The 26,018-nt window shown below is 43.6% G+C and overlaps 1 protein-coding gene across 1 annotated transcript in view; it reads right to left on the reverse strand.

The window, feature by feature from the left end:
* The window catches only part of KCNH7 (potassium voltage-gated channel subfamily H member 7), a 252,913-nt gene that overhangs the window by 36,391 nt on the left and 190,504 nt on the right, over positions 1-26,018 (reverse strand). Inside the window, exons 7-9 of the mRNA XM_035132633.2 lie at positions 17,310-17,735; positions 6,622-7,021; positions 169-368 (exon numbers count right to left, since the gene is read on the reverse strand). Of these exons, the coding sequence (XP_034988524.2) occupies positions 169-368; positions 6,622-7,021; positions 17,310-17,735 (1,026 nt within the window). The remainder of the gene's footprint in view (positions 1-168; positions 369-6,621; positions 7,022-17,309; positions 17,736-26,018) is intronic.

Here is a 26,018-nt window from a genome sequence, read left to right on the forward strand (position 1 = left end):
AATATACAGAAATGTATAATGGCATGAATGGGAAACCAGAAAGTATCCTCGGGCCAAATAAATAAATAAATAAGTATTCAGTACAGGCCCCTAAGGCCATTCAAAGTCAAGAGACATATTCCTCCCCTGTACCATTATTTTTTAGCAATCAAAAGCAGATTTACATACCATGTTCATGTCAATGCCATTTGTGTATGTCCATGCATGCTGAAAATACTCTTCAAGCCGCTGCCTCAGTGGGTTGGGAATTTGATGGAAGCGTATAAACTCTTTTACACGCAACATCTGCATGTGATAACGTGCAGTCCCTGAATACAGTCTTTGGATTATTGCGGATACATTTCCAAAAATGCTTGCATACATTAGTGCTGGGTAAGATCAAACAAACAAACAAACAGTTAGATAATATACTGGTTGTTATAACTTCAAAAAAATTAACAGTACAGTCATACCTCGGTTTATGAACACCTCGGTTTATGAATTTTCAGTTTACGAACGCCGCGGACCCGTTTGGAATGGATTAATCCACTTTCCATTACTTTCAATGGGAAAGTTCGCTTCAGGTTAAGTATGCTTCAGGTTAAGTACGGACTTCCAGAACCAATTACACTCATACTTTGGGATAAGTACAGTCATACGTCGGTTTAAGTATGCCTCGGTTTGAGTATTTTCAGTTTAAGTACTCCGCAGACTAATTCACAAACTAATTCACAAACTGCCAAGCATTATTGGTTTTAAATTGGCTGCCTTAAACACATGTGTCTTCTGGTAAGGTGAGTTACGTCTTTCCAGATTGCTGGCATGATATAACACTGCCAAGTGTCATGTTGCTTACAGGAGGGTGCCACCTTTTACTTACTAACTTTGCTTCCTTTGCCCTTAACAGCAGCTCGACTGGCAGGAATTAAACAGGTGACTCTTCCCTCACTATTTCTCACTGAGCCAGGAGAAGTTTTTAACTTGTGTAAAAATGGTGGCAATTTAAATTTCGCCACATTACATCAGGTGTATGAAGTGACCTTAACTTTCTGATGCTGCAAACTTTAGCATTCAACTCGTTTCTGTGCCACTTCCTGGCTGGAATCCAGTTATTTCAGTTTGATTGGTTTATATGTCAGGCTGATTTAGACCTAACAGGGATTTTATGGCGTCCTTTATACCATCCGTCCCAAATACAATTTAGCAGATTTAATTTCTGGTTAAAATTGTTTATGCTAATGCAATGTATCTTCTTTTAATTAAAAAAAAAGCCAACAAGAAACAGATGCCGTACTACTATTTTATCATTGTCATTTTGATTCTAATATTTCTTTTATTTCTAGACACAAAGAGAACAGAGAGTTCTTTTATTTTTCAAGGTGGGGGTGGGGAGGATTGGCTATTGTGAAGAAGCTTCCTTTAATGTACTGAAGCCACAGAACTTCAATGAGAATTTTAATGTTCTACCTTGATTACCGATTCCTAAAATGAATGCTTTTTAATTTTTTAAAAGAAGCTCTTACAAAAGAAAGGAAAAAAGACCAGTGGCTCCTAAAATGACAACAGAACCACCAATATCCTCAACCTTTATGGTTCACTCTCTCCATCTCAGGACCTGCGAGGGTTGCCATCTCTCCGGAATTTCCTGGACATATCCAGAACACTGCAGTCGGAAGTGGTGTCCAGGCAAAAATTGAAAAAAATGTCTGGGAAAATCTGGACGCATGTCAACCCATGTTGACAGTGTCGTTTGGGGCAATTTTTCTTTAAAATAGCTCAAAAACCTCAATTACCACCCCCCCAAATTTGCCAAAAAAGCTCAATAACTTTGGGCAAAACTTTTAAAAGCTCACAACTCCTCCCCCCATGCTCAACAAATTTTCTGTCCAGATTCTCACTGTTTGAAATATGGCAACCCTAGCTTAGAACCATACAATTGCAGAGCTGGAGGGGACCCTCATGGTCATCTAGTCCCCTGCATAACAAGAGTCTCATTCTCTACCGACTGAGCTATGTTGAATTTAGGGGACTGAATAACCTTAGGGCCCAATCTTACATGTTTACCTGGGTATGAGTTCCATTGAACTCACCAGGACTTTGCTCCCAAGTAGACACATGTAGAATTGTACTGTTAATGGGTAGCAATGAGTACAGAGCTGGGAAGGGTGCAAGTGGACAGCCTCAGATTCTGCCTTCAGAAACAGCTCAGCTTGGCACTCCGGTTCTCCTCCAGCTCCACTTCCTGGGCCATGATGTCTTACATGCCCTTCCTCTGTGACAGAATTCATTTCTCAGCACCGACGTTCATTAAATTGGGTCCTCCCTCAAAGAGGGCACATGCTGCGGTGAGACCTGGAGACCGACACGCTGTGTTGTGGGTGGGTAAGATTGGTCAGCCACAACACCCGATTGATAGGTCTGGGTTCAATCTGGCCAATGGGATGCAGCCCAAACGGATCGAGGGACCTTTATACGCCCATGCACGTGACACAGAGCTTCCTCTTTCAGTGCATGCATTCGGAACACCAGCCCACCTCTCCCTAATTTTAGGGCATTTTGCGCTTGACCTTGTTATGCCGTCGTGTGTCGTCTGTCGTTGGGACAGGGGCATGGCAGGCAGGGGCGTTGCTAGCCGCTTTGGCACCCAGGGCGTCAAAGTGGAGGCACCCCTGGGGCAGGGTGCCACTCCGCAGCGTCATGACAACACTCACTGGCCCACCCCTCTCCTCCATCCAGGGAGAGTGCGCATTGGCTGAGCAAGCCCTGCAGCGCCTAGTGAGGTTTTCACCAGCCGGCGGCTGGGACCAGCTTGCTCCCTCAGCCGACGCGCGCTCTCCCTGGACGGAGGCGAAGGGCGGGCCAGCGAGGGGCGTCACGCCACCCACAAGCGTGACGCCACCTTGTGTGTGTTTTGGGGTGGGGCGCGCTGCGCGCAGGGGCAGGGCATGTGTTTTGGGGGCGGGGTGGGCAGCCGTGATGGCACCCCTGGGATCGCTCAGCTCGGGGCGGCCCGTCCCCACTGCCCCTATCTTCCTACGCCCCTGACGGCAGGATTTTCCCCCACTTGGCTGATTGGCTGGTGCCATTTGGGTTTCGCCTGCCGTGTAGCAAATCGTCACAACTTGTAAGGTTGCGGATAGGCTCTGGTTCAGGTGATAGGGATGGGAGAACGCTCTCGCCATCCCTACATGAAGGGTATTCCGTTAAAGGAATCCAGGGACTCAAATGGTTTGGTCAACCCTGTGAGGGGGTTGTGCCCGTGCCTGAGTCCAGGGGGATATCTGGGTGGCAGACATACTGTAGCTTGTTCCCGGCTTTCTGCCTATCCAGGTGTTCACCCTAGGCTGACCTATGCTGGTGCCCTGGGTCAGCGCTACCTGCAAGAGTGCAGATAGCTAGTCGTACCAGAGCCTATGCAACCACTCACTTTCTGTAATCAATAAAGTTGTGGCCTAAATTCTGCCAAAAACCAAACGAAAAATTTGAGTCATTTGTGAATTTATTTAGGGGGGAGGTTTCTGGGCCTGAACACGCAATTAGGCCTCTCTAAAGTGCAGTTTCGTCTCATCTGTTTCCACTTCTAATCATTCCCATTTATCCACAGCAGTTCTTGAGAGACGCCTGCTCAATCAAATCTGTCATTTATTCATACAGTGGATTTGACAGACCTAGCATTATCTCCAAGAATGAAAGCCAAAAAAATCAATGGAAAAATTATTTATTCTCTCCTCTCTGTAGAAAACAAACCAACTCCATTCCCACATGCATATGCACGGCACTTTTGTTTACTGCGAGAACTACTACTAATATAAACAATCTTCACTGCTGAGGGAAAGATAAAGCTTTTTGACTTGACTTCATAAAGAGAGCCATCCCAATTTCCTGAGGAAGGGAGTAGTGGGGCTGCAACAGTAAAGGGCCTGCTTCTTTGAAGCCTGTAATTTAGTCTCAACATGTGTTAGATTCAACTGCAAGGCCTAAACAGTAGTTGGATATTCACACGGAAGAAGCTCTTCCTTGAAATAATCAGAAATAATTCTTGTGACCATCCAGTTTGCAGTAAGGAATTAAGCAAAATTAATGAGAGGAATTCCATGTGCACAAAGCCTTTACATTAATAAAGAGGATTTCATTTAAAACATGATGAGTAAATGGAATTAGCATACAGAAATCTGCTTTATTCTTAATTATATATTGGGTGGAGAGCTGGAATTGAAGGGAAGGGAAGGGCAGTTCTGGCCTATCAGTTATTTTAAAAGGTGGGCCCAGCCTACCAAGACATTATTGTGGGGGTCCCAGTATTTAAGAGTTGCCATATGTCTGGAATTTCCCAGACATATTTGGAATACTGCAGTTGGCAGCAGTGTCCAGGCAGAAATCAGCAAAATGTCTGGGAAAATCCGGATGTATGGCAGCCCATGTAGGCAGTGCTGTTTTTGCCAATTTCCCAACAACTTTGGGCAATCTCAACAACTTTGCCAGAAGAACCTTTCTGTCCAGATTTTCACTGTATGAAATATGGCAACCCTAAGTATTTAGCCTTTAACTCGTTATTGTTTAAGATACACAATAGAAATATTTACAAAACTAACAGAGTTTATTTTTAAAATCTGATTGAATCGAAATGTTATTGGTGATATCGCACTTTAGTCATACTGATTGGACCCATTACAATCAACAGACTTGAGTTAGTTAAATCTACTTATTTCGGTGGGTTTGGGTATCTAAATCTAATATCACACACACTTATCTGCAACAGACTTCAGAACACTTCAGGTTTTTGTGATTATATGTTGGTTTGGTTTTCATCAGACTGTGTGCTTAATCTGGAATTATGGTCTCTGAGGAAGCCCTTTTTCTTGGGCTCGAATTCCACCCCTGGTAGTATGATCATATAAAATGGAACTAATAGAGCTTTAAACAATAAACAAAAAAACATTGCTGCTTACAGCATAAAAGGACTTAGATAAATAGGTGTATTAATGTGTTTTTCATTATTTCTGCACACCTGTTTGTGCAGCCTTTTGCTATTTCCCTCACATTTCTCTCACCTTGACAGCCTTCAAGAGGAAGCCTGAAGTGGGTTTCATGTGCAAAGAAAACATGATTCCATTTGGCATGAAGCAAATGCCCACTTAGAAGAGATCCCTGTGATCTTAAAGGAATCTAGCCCATGTTTTATGTGTTCCAGTTCACCGCAATCTGGAACAGTTCCAGCCTAAGTTTTACAAAAAGTTCAGGAGCTCTAAGAGACCGTAGGACTCAGCTAGATCGGTAAAGAAAAAGTGATTTTTATGCGTTGTGTATGTGATATATCATTGTGCCACCAGATGGTGCTGTGGAGCCCTGTTTTTCTCTACCTGTTTTCTCTGTTTAAATTTACAACACGTTTAACTGAAACACTTCTCTTCGATGTGTCTAGATCCAGCCTAGGCCCTGAAGCGGCTGAAGTGATAAATGTCCTTTGCCATTTTTCATTCTTATGAGGATTTTAATTGACAATTAATTGTCTTGTCAAATCACATATTCTACTTTCAGAGTGGACCCTATCCAATAGCCCTTCATGGATTAAGCTGCCACGGAAGCCACTATAAGCTTCTCTAAGTCAAGGAAGAATGGAAAGAAAAGTAGTTAAGGCTCTCAATAAGCAATTCACACATTTCCACATTTCCTTGAATATGTGCCACGGTTGGAGCTGAAGAAGAATAAAGTGATATCAGCTCTATGCCACATGCTGCATTTCCTCAGCAGTGTCAAGAGAACCAAGCCTGACCTACTTTACTCGGCTCATATCTTTCTAGCATATTCCCTGTAGCAAAAGTATGATGACTAGAGCAGAGGGAATGCAGAGAGGAAATAGAGTACACCAGACATAGCACCGTAATGGTGTGCCCTCTTTAACACTTGGACTACAGGCTTCCAAACTTTCAACGCATCCTTCAAGTATTCTTGAAATGAATGGAAAGCAGGCAAAAACACTTCCCTGTCAAAAACAGCATTTAAAAAAATGAAACTTCCAAAACCATGTTTGCAGTCTCAAGCTCAACCCTTTGAAAGGGCCCCAAGGTGATTACTTTCCGCAAGGATATATAACGGAGAAGCACTGCATGTTTGGGATATACTGTATATAGCCACTGTCCTACTCCTTTACAAGATAGAGTCTAAATGTGGCCCAGCCCATAAAGGAGTATTTGGCAGTGCTTAATTTCTAAAAAAGAACGTTATCAGTACTGAATATTCACTGGAATTCACATTCATTTACCCCAATTTTCAGCCATTTTCAGGTTGTTTCGTGCTTAGGGACATGCATTCTGCATTCTGGGGCATTTCTCGATCTATTATGACTTGACACATTTTACTCCTGTGCCCTGACATTGGAGACAAGCTGCAGGGTTAAACACAGATAAGCCCAGGTTTTTGGGGGGGTGGGGTGGGGGATGGCACTAGATGAAAAGCAAACTAGAAGGCTTTCCCTATAGGAATCTTATCTATGAGCTGAGGAGGCTTTGCCTTGATCTTTGCGTACAGCGGGCTTTCCTCCTCTCCTTTACCCAAATCCTCTCACTGTAGTGTTCACTATTCACCAGTAAGGGGGTTGGAGGTGGGGGAGAGTGAAAAAAATGCAGAAGGGTCCCTACTTACAGCCAATCAACATGACGCAGATGGAAAAGATTTTCTCTGAGTTGGTGTTTGGAGACACATTTCCAAATCCGACGCTGGTCAGGCTGCTGAAGGTGAAATAAAGTGCTGTGACGTATTTGTCCTTGATAGATGGTCCAGAGCTTTTATCACTCCGGTTATAATGCTTTCCCAGTTGCTGTCCCAGGGAATCCAACCAGCCGATTTTACGAGCCAGGTATTCCCTTTCGACGTTCCCAATGGCATACCAAATGCAAGCCAGCCAGTGAGCAATGAGGGCAAATATGCACATAAGTAACATCAGAACAGCAGCACCATATTCAGAGTATCTGTCCAGTTTCCGCGCGACCCTCACCAAACGCAGAAGTCTAGCTGTCTTCAGAAGCCCAATCAGGGTTGTTGTCTGCAGGAGCAAAACAGTAATAATAATAATAATAATAATAATAATAATAATAATAATAATAATAACAATAATGCAATTTAAGAACAGTGATAGGTTTCTCAAATTCCACAACAAGCTGTGGAAAACCACTAATGTGACTGCAGCATAGTGCATATTTATACTTTTAATACAGCGGCACCTCGGTTGTCGAACGTAATCCGTTCCAGAGGACCGTTCAGCTTCCAAAACGTTTGACAACTGAGGCGCAATGGGCGGCCTGCAAATTCCATGGAGAAAAAAATGGAGAAACACGCCTCAGAAGCCGCTTGACTTCCAAGGCACATTCGAAAACGGAAGCATTCACTTCCGGGTTTTCGGCGTTCGGTTTCCGAATCGTTCGGCTTCCGAGATGCTCGAAAACCGAGGTTCCACTGTATATAGATTTTTATATAAATAAAGAAATATGGGAATTTCCCACCATGAGGATTTCTTCACAGATCTGAGGAATGGTCACATTTTAAAATTAGGAGACACCAGTTGGGATCAGATGAGCTACTTCAGGCAACCCCCATGGGTATATTAAGGGTCCACTGAACACTGTGGGTCTTAGTTCTAAGCAGACATGCACAGGATCGCAATGCCATTTATTATTTAATATTTTTTTCAGTATAGCTTAGGGCAGCGTGCATAAAATTCCTAGGAGGCCTCCTATCCAGGAAGTGGCTAGGGACTACAGATTGCCAGCAGAGTTGGCTGATCACATGCATTCAGGCCATAGAATAGTGTATGACATTTGCATCTTCAGACAGCTGTTTCCCCACTTTTGAATCTCCCAAACCCAAAGGCGCATTGGGCACATGGAAATCATCATCATATTCACCATCAGTTTATTTGTATGCTACTTTCCCACATTGGTGCTCCAAGTGGTGCACAACATGCCAAACGAACAACAATAAAGAGAACTGTATCTATTTTAAGAACAATGTTGAATCATAATGTCAATTATAAATACAGAAAATAGATCCATACAAAAACAGTATAAATAAGCTAACCTAATTTAGCAGTTTAAAACTAAGCAGGATAAACCACTTCGGAGTTTTTTTTAAAGTCTTCTCAGATATTAACATCTGTGTCTACACATAACAACAGCAAACCAGTCTCATTTTCAATAACTTCAGAGTCAACATACAGTGGATCCTTGGTTCTTGAACCATGTTCTTGAACATGGTTCCTTCCTTGTTCTCCTGCGTGAGGGGAAGGAGCCTGTTGCAACAGCAAAAATAAAGGCTTTGCTTCTCAAACTTCTCTGGTTGGCCTCTGTTATATTCTCCGACCGATGGAGAACCCAATAAGGGCTCTTGTGTACCCCATAAGGGAATAAGAGCAGATTTTTGCTTATTACAGGAAGAAGGGGAACAAATCAGACCAAGGCAATGGCACAACGGGCAGCGTGGGCAGAACAGCCTCAGGACGCCTCTGCTCTGCTCTCCCTCCCTGTGGCAGGACCAGGGGGGTTCCTGGAGGTGACTCGCTTCACGGCAGGAGCTGCTGCTTCAGGCAGACCCTGGGGCAGCCAAGGAGAAAGGGCGACTGCGAGACACACGGAAACCGTCTGCTGCAAGAGCTGCAGGTCCTATCAGACTCTTGCGGGGGCTACTGGAGAGCAGGACAAAGAAGCCACACACACATCACCCTGTCCTGCTACTGACCAAGTGACGGGGGGGGGGGGGAACACACCCAGGATGAGAGGAGGGCAGAAAAACAGCAGGGGATAAAATCAACAGCAAAATGTGACCAGGAACTTGTCCCTAGTGAGTTCTCTCCAGCCTCTGCATGAGTTCCAAAGCAGTTACTGGGGGGCAACTGAAAACATTTTGGAAGAATCGCTTCTGGCAAGACAAGGGAGTTTGCTTTTGTGCTCTAGTGCTGCTGACTCCCCAGGGCAAAAGGCCCTCAAGATTTCTCCACCAGCTGTGCTTCCAAGCACCCACCTACTCACTCCCAAGCTCCAGCTTGTGCGCTCAACCCCAGAAACCCAGATGGACAGACTGCCAGAAGGCGGTCAGCTTTCTGCCAAGGGCTGTGACACCGGGCCAGTGAAACACTTCCGCGCATGAGATACAGGCAGTCAAGGCACAGGGCAGAACGGCCAGGGAATTCTCTCAGGGGGCTGGATTAGATGGGCTTCCCTTCCAACTCTGCCATTCTGTGATTAAATCCCACATCTCTGGTTTGCTCTCCCCCGCGGGGAAATCCAAGGACACTGGAAGCCAGTGAGGAGGCCCTGAGCAGCTTCCAGACACAGCAAGAGGCCACGATGGATGGCAGAACAGAGAGGGCTGTCCTGGCCTGGCCACCTTGAGCCTCAGAAGAGGAGCCCTTTGGGCAACACAGGCCCAGCTGAAAGGAAACACACAGCCAGGGAACAGGACTAGATGATGACGCAAATGAATCTGACCCTCCTGTATTCACCTTGGGCAGAATTTTACTGTCTGGAAGAGCTGAGGGTTGGGGGGGCAGGGAAGGGAGGCAAGCAGGCAGGTACTTGGATGGTGGCCAAAGGCTTCTTTCCACTGTCACACGGCAGAGGAAACGGAAGCAGCGGGAGCCCACAGGAAGATGGAAAGAAATCGGGGCCAGAAACCTGTCCGGAGCAGCTGCAGGGAAGCTCTGTGAGCTCCACAGAGGGGGTGGGAAAGGTGGGCCAGTCCTGACAAAGCAAACCCCCATGGGCCCCAAGAGTGCGGCCTGGGAACCCCCCTGCCCACTTTCTCCACACCAGGAGTCATTTTATAAACTTGTGCCATGCCCCCCTTTCTTTTTTCTATGCCCCAAAGCCCAACATGCTGTAAGCTTCCTCCTAGAGCAGCTGCTCCAGCCCCTCTCAATTGCCCTGCTCAAAAGCTCTTCCTGCTCTAGTTTCCTTTTTGAGGGGGGGAGGGGGCACCACGGATGTGCACAACAGCATCATGACATGTTCAAATATATGAAAGGATGTCATATGGAGGAGGGAGAAAGGTTGTTTTCTGCTGCTCCAGAGAAGCGGACACGGAGCAACGGATTCAAACTACAAGAAAGAAAATTCCACCTAAACATTAGGAAGAACTTCCTGACAGTAAGAGCTGTTCAGCAGTGGAATTTGCTGCCGAGGAGTGTGGTGGAGTCTCCTTCTTTGGAGGTCTTTAAGCAGAGGCTTGACAGGCATCTGTCAAGAATGCTTTGATGGTGTTTCCTGCTTGGCAGGGGGTTGGACTGGATGGCCCTTGTGGTCTCTTCCAACTCTATGATTCTATGATTCTATGATTCTATGAATCCGTTGTGGAAGTCCGTTCAGCTCCCGAAACCGTTTGAAAACCAAGGAGTGGCTTCCGATTGGCTGCAGGAGCTTCCTGCACTCAAGTGGAAGCTGCGTTGGATGTTTGGCTTCTGAAAAATGTTTGAAAACCAGAACTTTGTCAACGAAGCCGTTTGAGAACCAAGGTACCACTGTATTATAAACCTGCAATCCAGAGGTGTATGAGCTGCTGTCCCCCACCCCTTCAAGACTTTTCAGCTCCTTTCCCCAAAGATCCCTCAATGCAGATTATAAGCTCCTGGTTGTATCCATGCTAAGCACATGGGAAGCTGCATTATCCCGAGTCACAACTCTACTTCATCCAGGTGTCTCTATACCGACAAGCACCAAGCTCTCGAGGGTTTCAGATGTGAGTCTTTCCCAGTCCAAACTGCAAGTGCCAAGGGTTGAATGTGGGCTTTTCTTGCAAGCAAAGATTGTGCCCTATCACTGAACAACAGCCCTCCCCATCAAAAGTGCTGAAGCACTCTTAAACTCCATTGGATTCACATCCAATATATGAATGCTCACATCACTGTCTGACTGTGTTAGGAACTCAGTGTTAGACCAGATCCAGCTAGGCAGTTCTTGTGCAGTTCAAGTTGACCAGGGAGTAAACCTGTTTACCTTAAACAGCCAGGCGGCATTGTGGCCTGGCCACAGGCCTGGTCATAGATCCGGCAGCTGGCTGGGGAGGACTGCAGGCTTGCCTGCAGATTGGTCTATGGCAGGTGGACCTGGGTCCAGGCATTCCCCAGGGGGTAGGCCCAACCGGCCAATGGGCCTCGCTTGAGTCTGCCCCCTGGGAAATAAATAGAGGTGAGCCCAGCATCCCTCCTCTGTTTATTTCTGTCAGTATATCCAACGATTTACATAGGGTTTAGGGTTGCCATACACCCAGAATTCCCCAGACGTCGAAAATGGTGTCCAGGAGGAATTTCTGAAAATCACGAAAAATGTCCCGGGAAACTCGGGCTTATGGCAACGCTTGTCAGAAGTGTTGATTTTTTGGCAAATTTCCTAAAACTAAAGCTCAACAATTTTGCCCCCTCCCCCCCAAAAGAAAGCTTAATAACTTTTCACTTTTTGAAATATGGCAACCCTATAGGATTCAAATTTCAGATCTGCACCACTTTCTAATTTGGCTCTAAAACAGGCATCCCCAAACTTCGGCCCTCCAGATGTTTTGAACTACAGTTCCCATCATCCCTGACCACTGGTCCTGTTAGCTAGGGATCATGGGAGTTGTAGGCCAAAACATCTGGAGGGCCGCAGTTTGGGGATGCCTGCTCTAAAACATTCTCCTGTCATCAATTACAGAGCCTTACCCATTATTAACCCTATAATGCTGAACGTTATGCAACACTATGAATCGTGGCTGCAGGAGCTCCCTCTGCCCTTCAAATCTACTTAGGCGGGATGTGTAATATTAATGGAGAGAGGCAATAATGATGCAAAGTTTGCATATATTCCTCCCCATCACCACCACCTCTTTTTATTTCCAGAAAGCATGCATAATACATTATGTTTAACAACCGAAAACATTTAAGGTTCTAGTGGGAGAAATCAGCCTACTAGTTTCTTTCCACTAAGTGCCATGTTAAAAGTTTGAACAAACCTTTATATATTTTACGCGTTGCTGAATTTAGAACTCAATAATATTAGCCTTGCAATAAGGGGGAGTGGGAGAGAGAGAAGTATTCCACAGGCCATGTTTGTTGAAAACAACATATTCTATTTATGTTAAATTTTCAACTTCCTTCCTGCAACAGCACAAAGTGATAGCTCAGTAATAGCAGCTAACTGTGTCATTACTACATAATGGCAGTGCCAACGCATTGAGAAGCTGGCAGAGCCATCGACATCCGCTGTGGGTGTATTTGAAAAGTGTGGTCTAGCTATGAACACTGCCATATTTATTCTAGGCCTCCCCAAGGCAACATGCATGAATATAGATCTGCCATTCACAGAGTAAAGCACCAAGATAATTTTGACAAGGAGAAGTAAAAAAAAAAAAAGGTGGACAAATAGTGTTATCCTACAAAGGAGGGTGGAATGAAAACGCTGACCCTTCAGCCAAAAGAAGACAAACTCAGCGTGTGGAAAGAGTTCATATCTATCCTTGCAGCATAAATCTAGAAATATCCCAGTGGATATCTCCGAAAAGCTGGGACCGGTTCCTCATAGGCCCTCTCATGGGTTTGCTTGTGAGGGGAGCAGTTGTAGTTTAATAAATAAGCGTGTCAGCTGTGAACTAGGACATCCCTAGGTCAAATCTTGTATTTGCAACAAACTCACTAGGTGGTCTAGGCCAGCCTTCTCTAATGTAATGCCCTCCGAGTGTTTCGGACTTTGGTTGCCATCAGCCCAGCCAGCATGCCCAATGATCATAGGTGATTGGAGTTGGTAGTTCAAAACAGCAGCAGGGGACCATGGGATTGGGGCCAGTGATACGGAAGCTGTGCCTCACCCAGATACTGTTGGATTCCAACTCCCTTCTCTCCCAGCCAGGGATGATGGGAGTTGTAGTCTTTGTTGTAGTTGTGTTTTTAATATTCTGTTGGGAGCCACCCAGAGTGGCTGGGGAGGCCCGGCCAGATGGGTGGGGTATAAGTAATAAATTATTGTTGTTGTTGTTGTTGTTGGCCCGGCCAGATGGGTGGGGTATAAGTAATAAATTGTTGTTGTTGTTGTTGTTGTTGTTGTTGTTGTTGTTGTTGTTGTTGTTGTTGTTATTTAGTTCTACATCCTTGGCCTAGGCAGTTCCACCACACACAGTGTAGGAATAACACTAGACCACGAGGTTGCCTATTGAAGCTGGACTGTTGAATTAACTGTGTTGATTCACTGTGCCCACATATAGCACAACCACCTTCTAGGATGGTTATAAGCACTATTAAGATACTGTGCGTGAACTATTAACATTTACATTAATTTCAGTGGTAATTTTTTTAAGCATACTTTTGGTCACATATAGAGCAGACATGCCAAAGACCTTAAAGTTGTTTAATGGCCCAAGGTCCCCCCTCACATGCAGGAGTTCTTGGGGAGTGTTTAGGGCCCTTTTTTCTTTTTTCTTCTTTTTTCTTTTTCTTTTGTGTGCCTTTTTAAATTGTTTCTTAGAATTAATGGATTATGTTATGATGTTATGATGATGTGAAAAATGTTTAAAATGAAAATCTTCAATAAAAATTATTTGAAAAAATAATAATTCACCCTTCATGAGTGAGGCGTGTTTTGAAGTGCTCCAAATTCCTCGTTAGATTATCGTGATCAAAGCATCACACTTGATTCAGCTCAAAGTAGATCCACCTTTATCAAGCACTTGATCACAATTAGGTTCTCGGAATTCTTATTTCAGTATTGCTAGTTTATGTCTGGCTCCATACCTCCCTATCTATCTTCTAGAGTTTTAAGGTCAACCCTGGAAACCCTTACTCGAGTTTTCTCATTTTCTGAAGTGAGATAGTGTTGACCAGGGAAAGTGCCTTCTCTTGTGCCCTAGTAGTGGAAAGCTTCCTCATGGGAATCTTATCTGATGCGGACACTGATGGGAATTTTTTTGGTGCTGGGCAGAGAACTTTGGGTGCTTTACCATAAACCCTTTACAACATTTGTTTTTAAAAAGAGTTCAATCTCTTTTATTAATATTGTGTCAACAGTACAAACGAGGCTATGCAAAAACATTTTGTGCTTTGAAATTTTAAGCTGCAGATCAGTGGCAGATCATCTGCTCTACACCTGCAATGTTCCTGATTGAACTGAGAATGTCCCCAGTCAAAAACCCTGGAAAACCACTGCCAGCAGTTTGATGGATCAAGAATCTGATGAAGTAAAAGAGCTTCTTATGAAAACTGTTCTGAAAGTCTCTGGACTGAAGAGTGGGTTATAAGTACAGTGGTACCTTGGTTTAAGAACAGTCCGGTTTAAGAGTGATTCGGTTTACAAACTCTACAAAACTGGAAGTAGCGTCACGGTTTGCGAACTTAACCTTGGTCTAAGAACGGAATCTGAACGGTGGAAGGGCACCGGCGGCAAGAGGCCTCATTAGGGAAAGCGCGCCTCAATTTAAGAATGGTTTCGGTTTAAGAACGGACTTCCGGAACAGATTAAGTTCGTAAACCGAGGTACCACTGTATTTGCAATACAGGAGGGAGACCTGTGCAAAATTCTGTGAAAACTATTTTGTTTGTGCGTGTCAGACCGGGAGAAGAGAATACAAATGTCTACAGTCCCCATTTCTGACTCCTCTGCATTCATCCAAAGCTTTCTTTGAACAGAGTCTTCACATATACAAGTTGTATGTGCATAGGCTCTTTCCAATTAGACCTCATGCACACACAGCTTGTAGATACCCAGGGCCAGCTCTCCATTAGGTAGCGTAAACGGGCTGCCTCAGACGACAATGCTGGAGGACAGAGATATGTGTGCTATGCATATGGATGTAAAGAGGCAGTGGTTTTTGTCCCACCCTATGTTTATTGCAACCAGTGCCAGTGGTGTAACATGGGGGTGGGGTGGGGCTGTTGAGATAGGGAAGTCTTTGTCGAGCACCTGCAGTTCAGCAGGGGTGGGTTCTGTCTAACCTGAGTGAGGAGGGAGTGCCACAAGGTTGGGCCCGCAATACAAGATCCATTACTTTTGGTAGTCACAAGCTGTGCATCTGAACCACAGGGGACCACTAACAGAGCCACCCTTTGGTGGTTGGGCAGGGATCACAAATAGGGCCAGGGCTATTGCACTCAGGTCTAGCTTGTGAGCTTCTGGAGGCATCTAGCTGGCCACTGTGAGAAGAGGAAGCTGGACTGGGCTGACCCAGCAGCTGTCCTCTTGCGTGGGTCACTCTCCTTGGTGTGTCTCCTTTGAGGGCAGGGAATTCTGGTGCATCTGAGTATTGAGAATGATTGACTGACAGAAGCCCTGCTCTGGCATTCATCTGGGTAAAAAGGTTGGCATAGAGGAGCCTGTTCAGAGCTACAGCAGCTCCCCAAGGATATCTGTTTCTCAGTTTTGATTACTGAATCCTTCAGTAATGCTAATAGTATTTCAACCTTCCATTTCCAGAACCCTGATGCTAAATTGATTTATGATTAGTGGCTCTTAGGCTGAAGGGCAGGTATATGCTAGGGCCTGATGAAGCAGACTAGTGAATGTATTATGATGCATTAGTCTGTCTGATTGTGGAGCTGCACTTAGGGAGGTGTTCCATAGGTATTCAGATGTTTGGATGAATGCATTCTAATTAACAAAACAAACATGGACCAAAACTGTTTTCTTTCTGATATTGAAAAAAACTTTATTTTTAACCTGGCTGTCAGACTTTTGCTTCTGCCCAGGCAGTTTTGCTTCTTCCACATAATTTATTCTCATTTATTCTCTTTCTTTACTGTTCTACATTTTTGTAAACATGCAGAAGAAAGTGACTCTTTTAAAAAGTGATTTTCATACCATCTCCTGAGAAACACTGTAGGGTCCCCTGGAAGCCGATCAGGGGGTTCTCGGTGACAAAAGCCATAATGGTGGCCAGACATCCTTCTATGCCAGCTATCCCAATGTTGTTATTGATCTTCCCCTGCAGAGCTAAACTTGCAAAAGGGGTCACCAACAAGGTGCCCATGAGCACAATGGTGCCCTTGATGTCTTCCCTTGGTGCCCACAAGGCATTTGAGCACACACACCCTGCAAATTTGCAACCAGACTAGGTTTAAAGTTTTACAATTATCTAATAAATCTCAAGACAACTTGGGGCCGGGTTACTTGAGGAAGTGTCTCCTTCCAAACTGACTTGCCTGGTCACCAATATTTGCTAATAAGGTCTTGTGGGTTGTGCCACAGCCTGCAGGGGAACCATCTTACAGTGACCATAGGGAGGGCCTTTTCCACGGTGGAACTCCTCTGCATGATGACAATTGTGTGAGTGAAGTGAATGCCCAAAGATGACTTTTGTCTTTAAGATATGCCATATATGTAAGGAAATAACAATAGTGCTTGGAGATGTTCAGTAACAACTTTGCCATAAGCATTCTGTTTTGACAAATCTTCAGGCTGTGATGCCTAAATGGTGCTACCAAACCCATTGCTTTTAAGTGAGGCTAAATTAAGGCCACCACAATGACATATATTATTTGGACCAGTTTACCTATCTCCTAGTTGAACTAAGTAACACACAAGCAGAACTGGTATGCATTATGGCATGCGACTTTTTGATTATTATCTCCCATCTGGAAGCCAAAAATTTCTAAACCTTGGAGGAGCATGCCTAGTGATGCTTTTGAAAATGATGCCATTTCATAAAGAAAGGATGGTTGACAGCGTTGTTAGCAGGGGGCTTGTTACTGTATAGGCCTTGAGATAATGGGAAAACCAATTTCTTTTTAAAAGACATCTCCATGACTGAGAATGATCATTAGCGAAAGATATTGCACCACGGGCATTTTACATGTGCTACCATTCTTGGTATAAAGGGATTGTCACAGAAATATTAAGGTCAAGAGCACAAGAAATAAAAAGCAGCAATAAAAGGTGAAACCCAGGCCATCACCAAAGACCTCTCACTACCTATTTAATGTGGCCAGAGCATTATAACATGCAATTCTTCAAGAATTATAGGCACGGATATGTGTGAGCTGATATAGTTTATTTATCACACTTTCAACTCACCCTTCCTCTGAGATCAGGGTGACAAACATAAAAGTGTTATATCCCCTTTTATCTTTGCAATAATTCTGTGGCGTTGGTTAGGCTGAGAAAGAGTGACAGGCCCAGTGAGTTAGGCTGGCCCAAGGTCACCCAGTTAACTTAATGGACGAAGGAGGTTTATTCCTCCATCCTCCACCTGTAGTCTTTTTTCAGCTATCTCAAAGCAGATAAAAATTACCTATATCCAACTTTTAACTATCAGAAAACATGATGTATGCACAAAGCAAGTGATCACATGAACTCTTAATAGATAGATGCTAGTTATAGTGAGCTTACCTCGTCAGAGCCAGATCCAAATATCAGCAGGTCAAAAGGTATTGCAGCAACCATGTCAATTAGGAACCAGCCTTTGAAGTAGTGAATTGCTATTCTTGCTGGGTCACTTACCACTTCTTCATTCTGGTTCACATATGTTGTTCGGAAGTTGATGACAATGTCAATGATAAACATGATATCCACAATTAAGTCTACCATGCTCAGTGGGTTGCATGAATAGCCACACACCCGCCTCTTCTGTTCTTCGTTGTCGTTGAGGAGGAAGGCTGCAGAGTAAGGGGTGAAAATGGCCGTGTAGATCACCAGCAGTAAAATCAGCCAGTCCCAGACTGCTTTGAAAGGACTATAGTGCAATATAGTAAACTTGTTGATGCGAGGTGTTTGGAGTTTATATTCTGGCAGAACATCTGCTCCCAAGGATAGGACCTAGGGAGATAGAAAGAAAAAGGAAACACACAGTGTAAGGGTAAACTGTTTAAAGGGGGAAAATGAGGGACCCCCCACTGTATGAAGCATAAGTTATCTAGAATAGAAAGCATATCTCCAAATCACATTGTTTTTTAAAGCCAAGATTCAAAGTTCCATTGTGCGAGTGGATCTCTGTTCATGCAGTAAAGAGATACAACCCCAGATCCCCATGCTCTTATCCTGCAAAAAAACATTTCTCAATCTACGAACTGTTTTCTTGGTACCTTCCAGGTTGGTGAATGGAAAAACCCCTGAACCAACTTGGATTCAGTCTCCTTTCCCATGGGATATTTTGATTTATTGGAAGCTTTCATGTATTTCCAAACATAGGTATTGCAGAGATTCATCATGTGATTTGTATGTGCATATCACTGGATTAAGATCCTATACTAGAAAGAAAAAGTATGTGCTGGAAGATACATCCATCCGTGTGTGTGTGTGTGTGTGTGTGTGTGTGTGTGTGTGTGTGTGTGTATCACCTTAAATGGCACATTATGTTTACCATGCCCTGAAGAAGCTCTGCATTTATGAGTAGGGATCTCTCCCACTTCTGCAGAAAATATTTCATGCTTGTTCAGGTTCATGGGACACCCAGCCAGCAATGGGAATTTAAAGTATAGAGCTCTGAAAAACAGTCTCTGTGTGGATTTGATATATACACATTTCAATACATATTTACAGAAGGTATAAACTTGAAAAACGTGGAAAAGCTAGAGAGAGTTATTCAATGGGAAATACTGCAGGTTTTGAGTAGGGCTGTTAGGCACAGTCTTCCACTTTGCTTTGCTCTCAATTACTCATATCTATCTATCTATCTATCTATCTATCTATCTATCTATCTATCTATCTATCTCTATCTATCATCTAGAGATAGATACAGATTTAGCTCTAGATAGATAGATGTAGATATATACCTGTAGATTAAGATTTCAGATTAAAGTGCTTTAACAAACAGAATTTGGGCTCCTTTTTTTAAAAAAAGTGAACCTCCTTTAATTTAACTTTAAAAAACCACAAACCTCACACCCTCTCCTTAATCACGTAGACAGCATCATTGGTTGAACAAAAATGCACACTGTGAAAAACTGGGAGGACACCATGGGTTAATAACCACACTTTTCTTTTGAACAGCACAGTAGGGAATGGTTACGTTCTACAGAGATTATAAATTGCTTCTAAGCAGCCATTAAGCAACATGGGCAAGGGTGCTGGGATAAATCTATTATTTATCCCTTTGCACTTAACTAATGGAGGCTGGCTGCACTGGTTCATATAAAAAGCTGAATCGCAGCCTTTTTGCCGCACCTGAAGACACTCCTTTCCCATATGTACCACTGTCTGAAAGCTCAAAGAGAAGTGAGTACAGTCATACCTCGGGTTAAGTCCACTTCAGGTTGAGTACTTTCAATTTAAGTACTCCACGGACCGGTCTGTAACGGATTAATCCACTTTCCATTCCTTTCAATGGGAAAGTTCGCTTCAGGTTAAGTACGCTTCAGGTTAAGTACGGACTTCCAGAACCAATTAAGTACTTAACCTGAGGTAAAAGGTAAAGGGACCCCTGACCATTAGGTCCAGTCGTGACCGACTCTGGGGTTGCGCGCTCATCTCGCATTATTGGCCGAGGGAGCCGGTGTATAGCTTCCAGGTCATGTGGCCAGCATGACAAAGCCGCTTCTGGCAAACCAGAGCAGCACATGGAAACGCCGTTTACCTTCCCGCTGTAGCGGTTCCTATTTATCTACTTGCATTTTGACGTGCTTTCGAACTGCTAGGTTGGCAGGAGCTGGGACCAAGCAACGGGAGCTCACCCCGTCACAGGGATTCGAACCGCCGACCTTCTGATCAGCAAGCCCTAGGCTCAGTGGTTTAACCACAGCGCCACCTGGGTCCCTCCACAGCGCCACCTGGGTCCCTGAGGTGCCACTGTATTTAGGCTCCCTGAGGTACCACTGTATTTAGGCTCCTCCCTCTCTCCAGGAACCTTTCACTTTCGCTGCTACTAAACTTACCAACAATTCACTCCTATGGATGAACATAACAAAACAAGTTCAGGGAGCTGAATATTCCTTTCTTTGTAATAAACCCAACCCAGTTCATTACTCAGTCATGTAGCTTCTCTATCTTGATCTGCACATATAGTCATTTGTGCCACTAAAGCCAATGTGGCTTCATAGGATTGGCAAGTGTGGCAGAAACTAGCTCACTAGGGGTCATAGCTGTCAAGTTTCCTCTTTTTTATTATTATTAAGGGAAATTCCCTTATGCTGAATTGGCTTCCTCGCGAGAAAAGGGAAAACTTGATAGCTATGCTAGGGGTTAGAAGCTCTAGTGGTACAAAATTGGAAAAGGGACCCAACTGGGCACCATAGAGAAGTTGTGCTATTGGCTTGGCTTCAAATAATTTGGGTACTCAGGGCGCACAGGGCAATTCTATACCTCCCTGCTGCTCTCAGATACCAATCCTGCTATGTTGCTAGATTCTGCACAGCAGCGCTCAAATTCATCGGAGGATGACCTGTGCCACAAACTAGATTTAATGAACATATCAGAGTGCTCTGTAAATTAATAGTTAAAGTCTTTTATATGGCAACCGTTTATGCTCTTCCACACCCGCCCAATGCTCCTATCCCTTCTTTTAGCTTCTTTAAAATTCTTATAGCCTTTTATATTCACCTTCTGCTTTAATACCTTTTACAGGTAGCTTTTCAGGTTTTAAATGACTGTATCCCACCCTTTTATGCCGGCCTATGACCATAATAAAGATTTGTATTGTATTGTATAGGAATTGGAAGCATTTCTTTGCTTATGGCTTCTGTCACTGAATTAGAGGCCCGCTGTTGTAGTCATCAGTAGGAACCTATTCATTCATGGATTCAAAGACAGGGGCAGAACGGTGTCAAGTTTCAAAAATCCCGTCCAGCTATTTAGAAAAGTGATTCAGGAGACTGGCAAGATGATGGCGTGTGTGCCCATGGAAAGAAACCATGAAACATCTTTCACAACTCCTCTTGTATTTCTGAGTTGGCCAGCAGCACCCAGAGTGGCATTCTGTACACAATCACCTCTGATGCTGTTGCATGAACCTTCCTGGATTATAAGCAGATGCAGCTGGCTTTTCTAAACGCCTCTCCAAATGCACACTTTGGGGAGCCCTGTAGTGGCATGCAGAGAAAGCCAATGAGTGCAGCATTGTGCACACTTAATCAGCAGCCACACAACCACTTTTCTTTCTGTCACTGCCAGGTGCTTGTTGCAGCAGTTCTTCGCATGCCATCGCTACCTGCGGCATTGGTGCTAAAATCATGCCGGAACTGATGTAGATGTGATGTTTTTGTGTTTGCATGGGTCAAGTGGAACAGCTCTGAAGAAGGACAGAGTGAAGCCTCATTATATACAGGTGAAGAAATGATATGTTGGCAAAGCCAAGGAATGGCCCACTGCTTTGTAACCCAGGATCCCTTATATTTCAGCAGCAGTTCTGAGACTAGTCCTGTAATCCGATGGTCCTGTGGAGAGTGCCCACAAGCCCTGGAGCACCCTCCCCAAGGGCAGAGACACAGGTATGATCTTGCAGAGGGAAAGCAGACATTGGATGCCTCTTCCCTCCTTTACCACAGAAACAGCTCAGGGCTGCAATACCTCAAGAGACCACCTCTTTCCATATCAACCTACCTGGACCCTGAGATCACCTTCTGATGCCCTTGAGAAGGGACCTTTTCTGCACTGGCTCCCCGTTTGTGGAATGCTCTCCCCAGAGACGTTTGCCTGGCGCCTTCATTATACACTTTTATGCGCCAGGCAAAAACGTTCCTCTTTAATAAGGCCTTTGGCGGATTGATATTCAATGCACTTTTAAAATGTGTTGGGGAGGAGGGGGCTATTGGGTTGTTTTTGTTTTTATTATGTATCTTCTGTTTTTATTTTGTGCTTTTATGTTGTAACCACCCTGAGACCCGCAGGTGTAGGACGGTATACAAATTTAATTAAATAAAAACTTCCATGGCCTTTGTCCTTATCAGCTGAAAAGGTGGTGTGCTAGAGATTCCCAACAAGAGGGAACTGATGAAAGGGACAAAAATGGGAAAGGAAGAAGAAGAAGAAGAAGAAGAAGAGTTTGGATTTGATATCCCGCTTTATCACTACCTGAAGGAGTCTCAAAGCGGCTAACATTCTCCTTTCCCTTCCTCCCCCACAACCAACACTCTGTGAGGTGAGTGGGGCTGAGAGACTTCAGAGAAGTGTGACTAGCCCAAGGTCACCCAGCAGCTGCATGTGGAGGAGAGGAGGCATGAACCCAGTTCCCCAGATTACAAGTCTACCGCTCTTAACCACTACACCACACTGGCTCTGGGGAGAGCATTCCACAAGGATGAGTAGTAACTACTTCAGTCCTGCTGGCCTGAGTCTGGCAGGGCATTGGATGTGGTGGGTCAACCACCTTCGTTCTTTTTCCCTACACACATTTACCTAAAAGTAAGTCCCACTGATTTTAATAGGACTTACTGCTGAGAAATGAATAGGATGAATGGATGAATAGGATTACACTTTAAATATTCATATAGAAAAGACAATAAAACCCTGGGAATCAACTTTTTTTCTGGAATAAAATGCAGTATAGACAGACTAAGTCTAAGATGGTTGAAAGCATCCCCTTATGCATCCGAGGAAGTGGGCTTTTGTCCATTAAAGCTGATGTCACAATGCATTTTGTAGTCTTTAAGGCAGGAGAGGCTGACTGATGGTGCTCCAAACATTGTTGGACTCCAGCTCTTAAAACCCCAGCCAGCATGGCCAATGTTCAAGGAAGATGGGAGCTGAACTACAGCAATAGCCACCTTTCATTCAAGGTGACACTGGCCCTTTGTTGTTTTTGAGCTGCAACCAGTATTGTGATATAGGAAAAAAAAAAGCATCCGCAATGACTGGGCATTGTCATTACCAGCAGTCTGCACACATTGTAGTACAGATAAAATGAATATATTTTTTTAAAAAAATGCTGGTAGTTTCTTTGGGCTTTTTCATAGAAAAGAAATATTGTCATTTCGATTGGGTTTAAAATCTAAAACTAAATGCCACCACAACTTCTTCAAAGAACACTTAGGTTCTCTGAGGTTGAAAAGGCAGGTTGATTTTAATGCTGTCATTTTCATTAGTTTGTCTGATTTCTATTGCACCATAGGATTCTCCTCCCATCTGAAGCAACAGGAGTCGCAATTCCTCTCTGCTTTGTCTCCATTGAAGTCATCAGGCTGTATCCAGCCAAGCCAATTTCTTCCATTTTCTTGTGTTAAAAAAAAAGACTGAAAAACCTGTACTAGCCTGTATCCCTTAAAGAAAAGCACCAAATCTGAATTTAGCTCCTAAATTCATAACAAATGCAGGTGCATGAGTGAAAACTAAGCCAAACGTTACCCTGGATGACAATCACCATTTCATTTTTGATGACATGAGGAACCAAACAAAGCTGCATTGCATTTTAGAGAAGAGCAGAAAAAATAATCTTGAGCTTTACCATATACAACCTGAATGCAATTTCTCTCGCAGCATTAAAGACATTTGAATTTGCACAGGAAAGGCAGCTCACTACAACACATGTCCAATAGGGTTTTAGCAACAGCCATCCCCCCACTGAGTATTTTTATGTAGCAAAGTTTGACACACATGCCTTATTTGTCTTAAAAGAATCAATCTGTTCCAAAATCAGGTTAATTGCACCTGCAAAATACCCAACATGTCTTGGTTTTAGTTGTACTGAGAGTACCCCAATATTCTTTAAAGTAACATGCACTGTATTTAAGAAATTGAGGCTGCAATCTTATACACACACTTATCTAGAAGTAAGTCTAATTTGTCTCAGTGGGAATTACTTCTGAGTAGACATGTATTAGATTGCACTACACAGTGCTTTTTTTCCTTTCTAAAAATTGTTTATGGGTACTCTCATTTTTCTACTCTTATTGAAATATTGCCCCTCAATGAGGCCAAACTTAGATTCACAAAATGTTTAGGGGTATGCGTCCCCCTGCGTACCCCCAGAGAAAAAGCATTGGCACTGCATATTGCTCACTCACCCAGCTATTGAAACTGACACTCAGAGTGAAAATAAAAATGCATTGAGATATGTAAGAGGCTGAAAAATAAGCCTCAAGTTAACTTTATCATTTGTTAACCATTTAAAGCAACAACCATCTGGGTTATGAATTATTGGAACAGGGGCTTCCCAAAATGTCGCATTTTAGAGACTCCCAATGGGGCAGATAAAATGCTGCAAAGTTGGGGCTGTTTCACTCGTGCAAGCTTCCTTCCCTCAGGTTTGTGATTAGACGGAAAACGGCAGTGTGCAAATCTGATCTGCTGTGGTTTCCACAATAATTCATTCAGTTTCCAGCAGTGCTCCTGTGATTGCATAAAACGCAGCTGTATCCATCCATAAAGCATTGTTTTATTGCAGGTTCACACCCTACTCCATATGATTCCGAACCAAGGATTGGCTGTGAAGGACTAAACATTGGAAAATGTGAGTTGTTTCAATTGGGAGACCAGGGGTCAAGTTCCTGGTTGGCCATGAAGCTTGCTGGGTCATCTTGGGCTAGACACTGCCTCTCAGCCCAACCTACCTCACAGGTTTGCTGTGAAGATTAAATAGAATAGAACCATGAATGCCACCATTAGCTCATTTCAAGAAAGGTGGGATAATGATATTATAGAAGATAGATAGATGACAGAGATAGATAGATAGCTTCTGCTTGCATGGAAAAAGACCCAGGTTTGATCCCTGGCTTCTCCATCTCTCTCTCTCTCTCTCTCTCTCTCTCTCTCTCTCTCTCTCTCTCTCTCTCTCTCTCCTTTCATCCAAGTTTAGGATTGAATCCCAGTTTACTATAGAGAGAAGCCCCTCTGCAATTATATCTGCAGGAATCTCAATCAACCTTAATGCAGACCTTGTTATCTGAAGGCAAGGAGAAGAAGTTTGGAGAAGTCTCACATTGCCATTTGTTTTTTTGCTGCCACTAAACAGTAAATCAATATTATCATACTCATATTAAATTCCTTTGGGCTCAGAAAGTACACGACATGAACTAATACCCATACAATTTATTACAACCTCAGTGCTGGATTTAATTAGCTAGTACAACCCATAAGGAAGGAAGGAAGGGGGGGGTTGGAAACAAGTCTGCAGAAGAAAACACTCTGATTATTGACCAGCTAATGCTCTCAAACTCCCAATTAGAGTTAAACATTTCTAAAGAGAATGAATTTAGGGTTTAATATAATTGGACAGGGCAAACGCTTTCAAAACAGAGCACTCAGGAATGGCAAAACATCGCATCCCAGAGACCAATAACATGCAGTGTGCTGTTCCGAATTGCCATTGTGAGGTGCGCTGTGACTTTTTTAGGTCTCTGAAATGCTACAGTTTAATGAGCAAGAGACTATAATTAGGGATGCTTTTGGATGGCTGTGATGACAGCTGTAATATCACCTTTGGACTTAATCAGCTGGAAATGAACATGCACCACTTTCGATTTTGGAGCTGCCCTTTCGAAAAGACAGAACTTTTAGGGTTTTTTTTGGGGGGGGAGTAGGAGAAGAGGGGCATTTTTTGAGACTGTTTTCCAGGAAAGCCTCAAAGGGACTTGACTGAAAGCACTACAAAGTCCTAGAAGGGCAAGTGTGGAGAAGCTCTGTGACCTTGGGCTAAAAAGCTCTGTAGTAAACAGGAAACCCCAAAGGGACAGTCTAGAAATTTTTAACCTTCTGAGGAGCCATACAATCCCAAACTGAATGAATGGTTCATCTCAATTATGTTGTTTCCCACTACCTACCTTTACCAACCATTTGTGTGCATGTGTATGCATTTTTAAAAGGGGAATAAGTAATGACAATAATTTTCATGGTGTCACATTTCTGTTGGCAACAATTGGACTACATAGTCACTCAAAAGCATATCAGGATGCACCCAAGAAGATATTATGACATTGAAATCAAACTTGAAGTCCAACACTAGCTATGTATAGCTATCAGTGTGCCATGGGCTGTGTGCAGGCAGAAGTCTTTAATATTAGTGCCGTGCTGAAAATAGGGATGGGGAGAAATTCACTTTGCATTTAAACCCAAAATTAACAAAATTTCACTAAGAGACATCCTTTGAAATTTGCTGTTATCCGAATTTTGTGACACAGTGCTCCAACCAAACAATGGAGAATGTTCACAAAATAATGTTCATAAAACTGCATA

Source organism: Zootoca vivipara, chromosome 1, assembly GCF_963506605.1.
Source record: "Zootoca vivipara chromosome 1, rZooViv1.1, whole genome shotgun sequence".
NCBI lineage: Eukaryota > Metazoa > Chordata > Lepidosauria > Squamata > Lacertidae > Zootoca > Zootoca vivipara.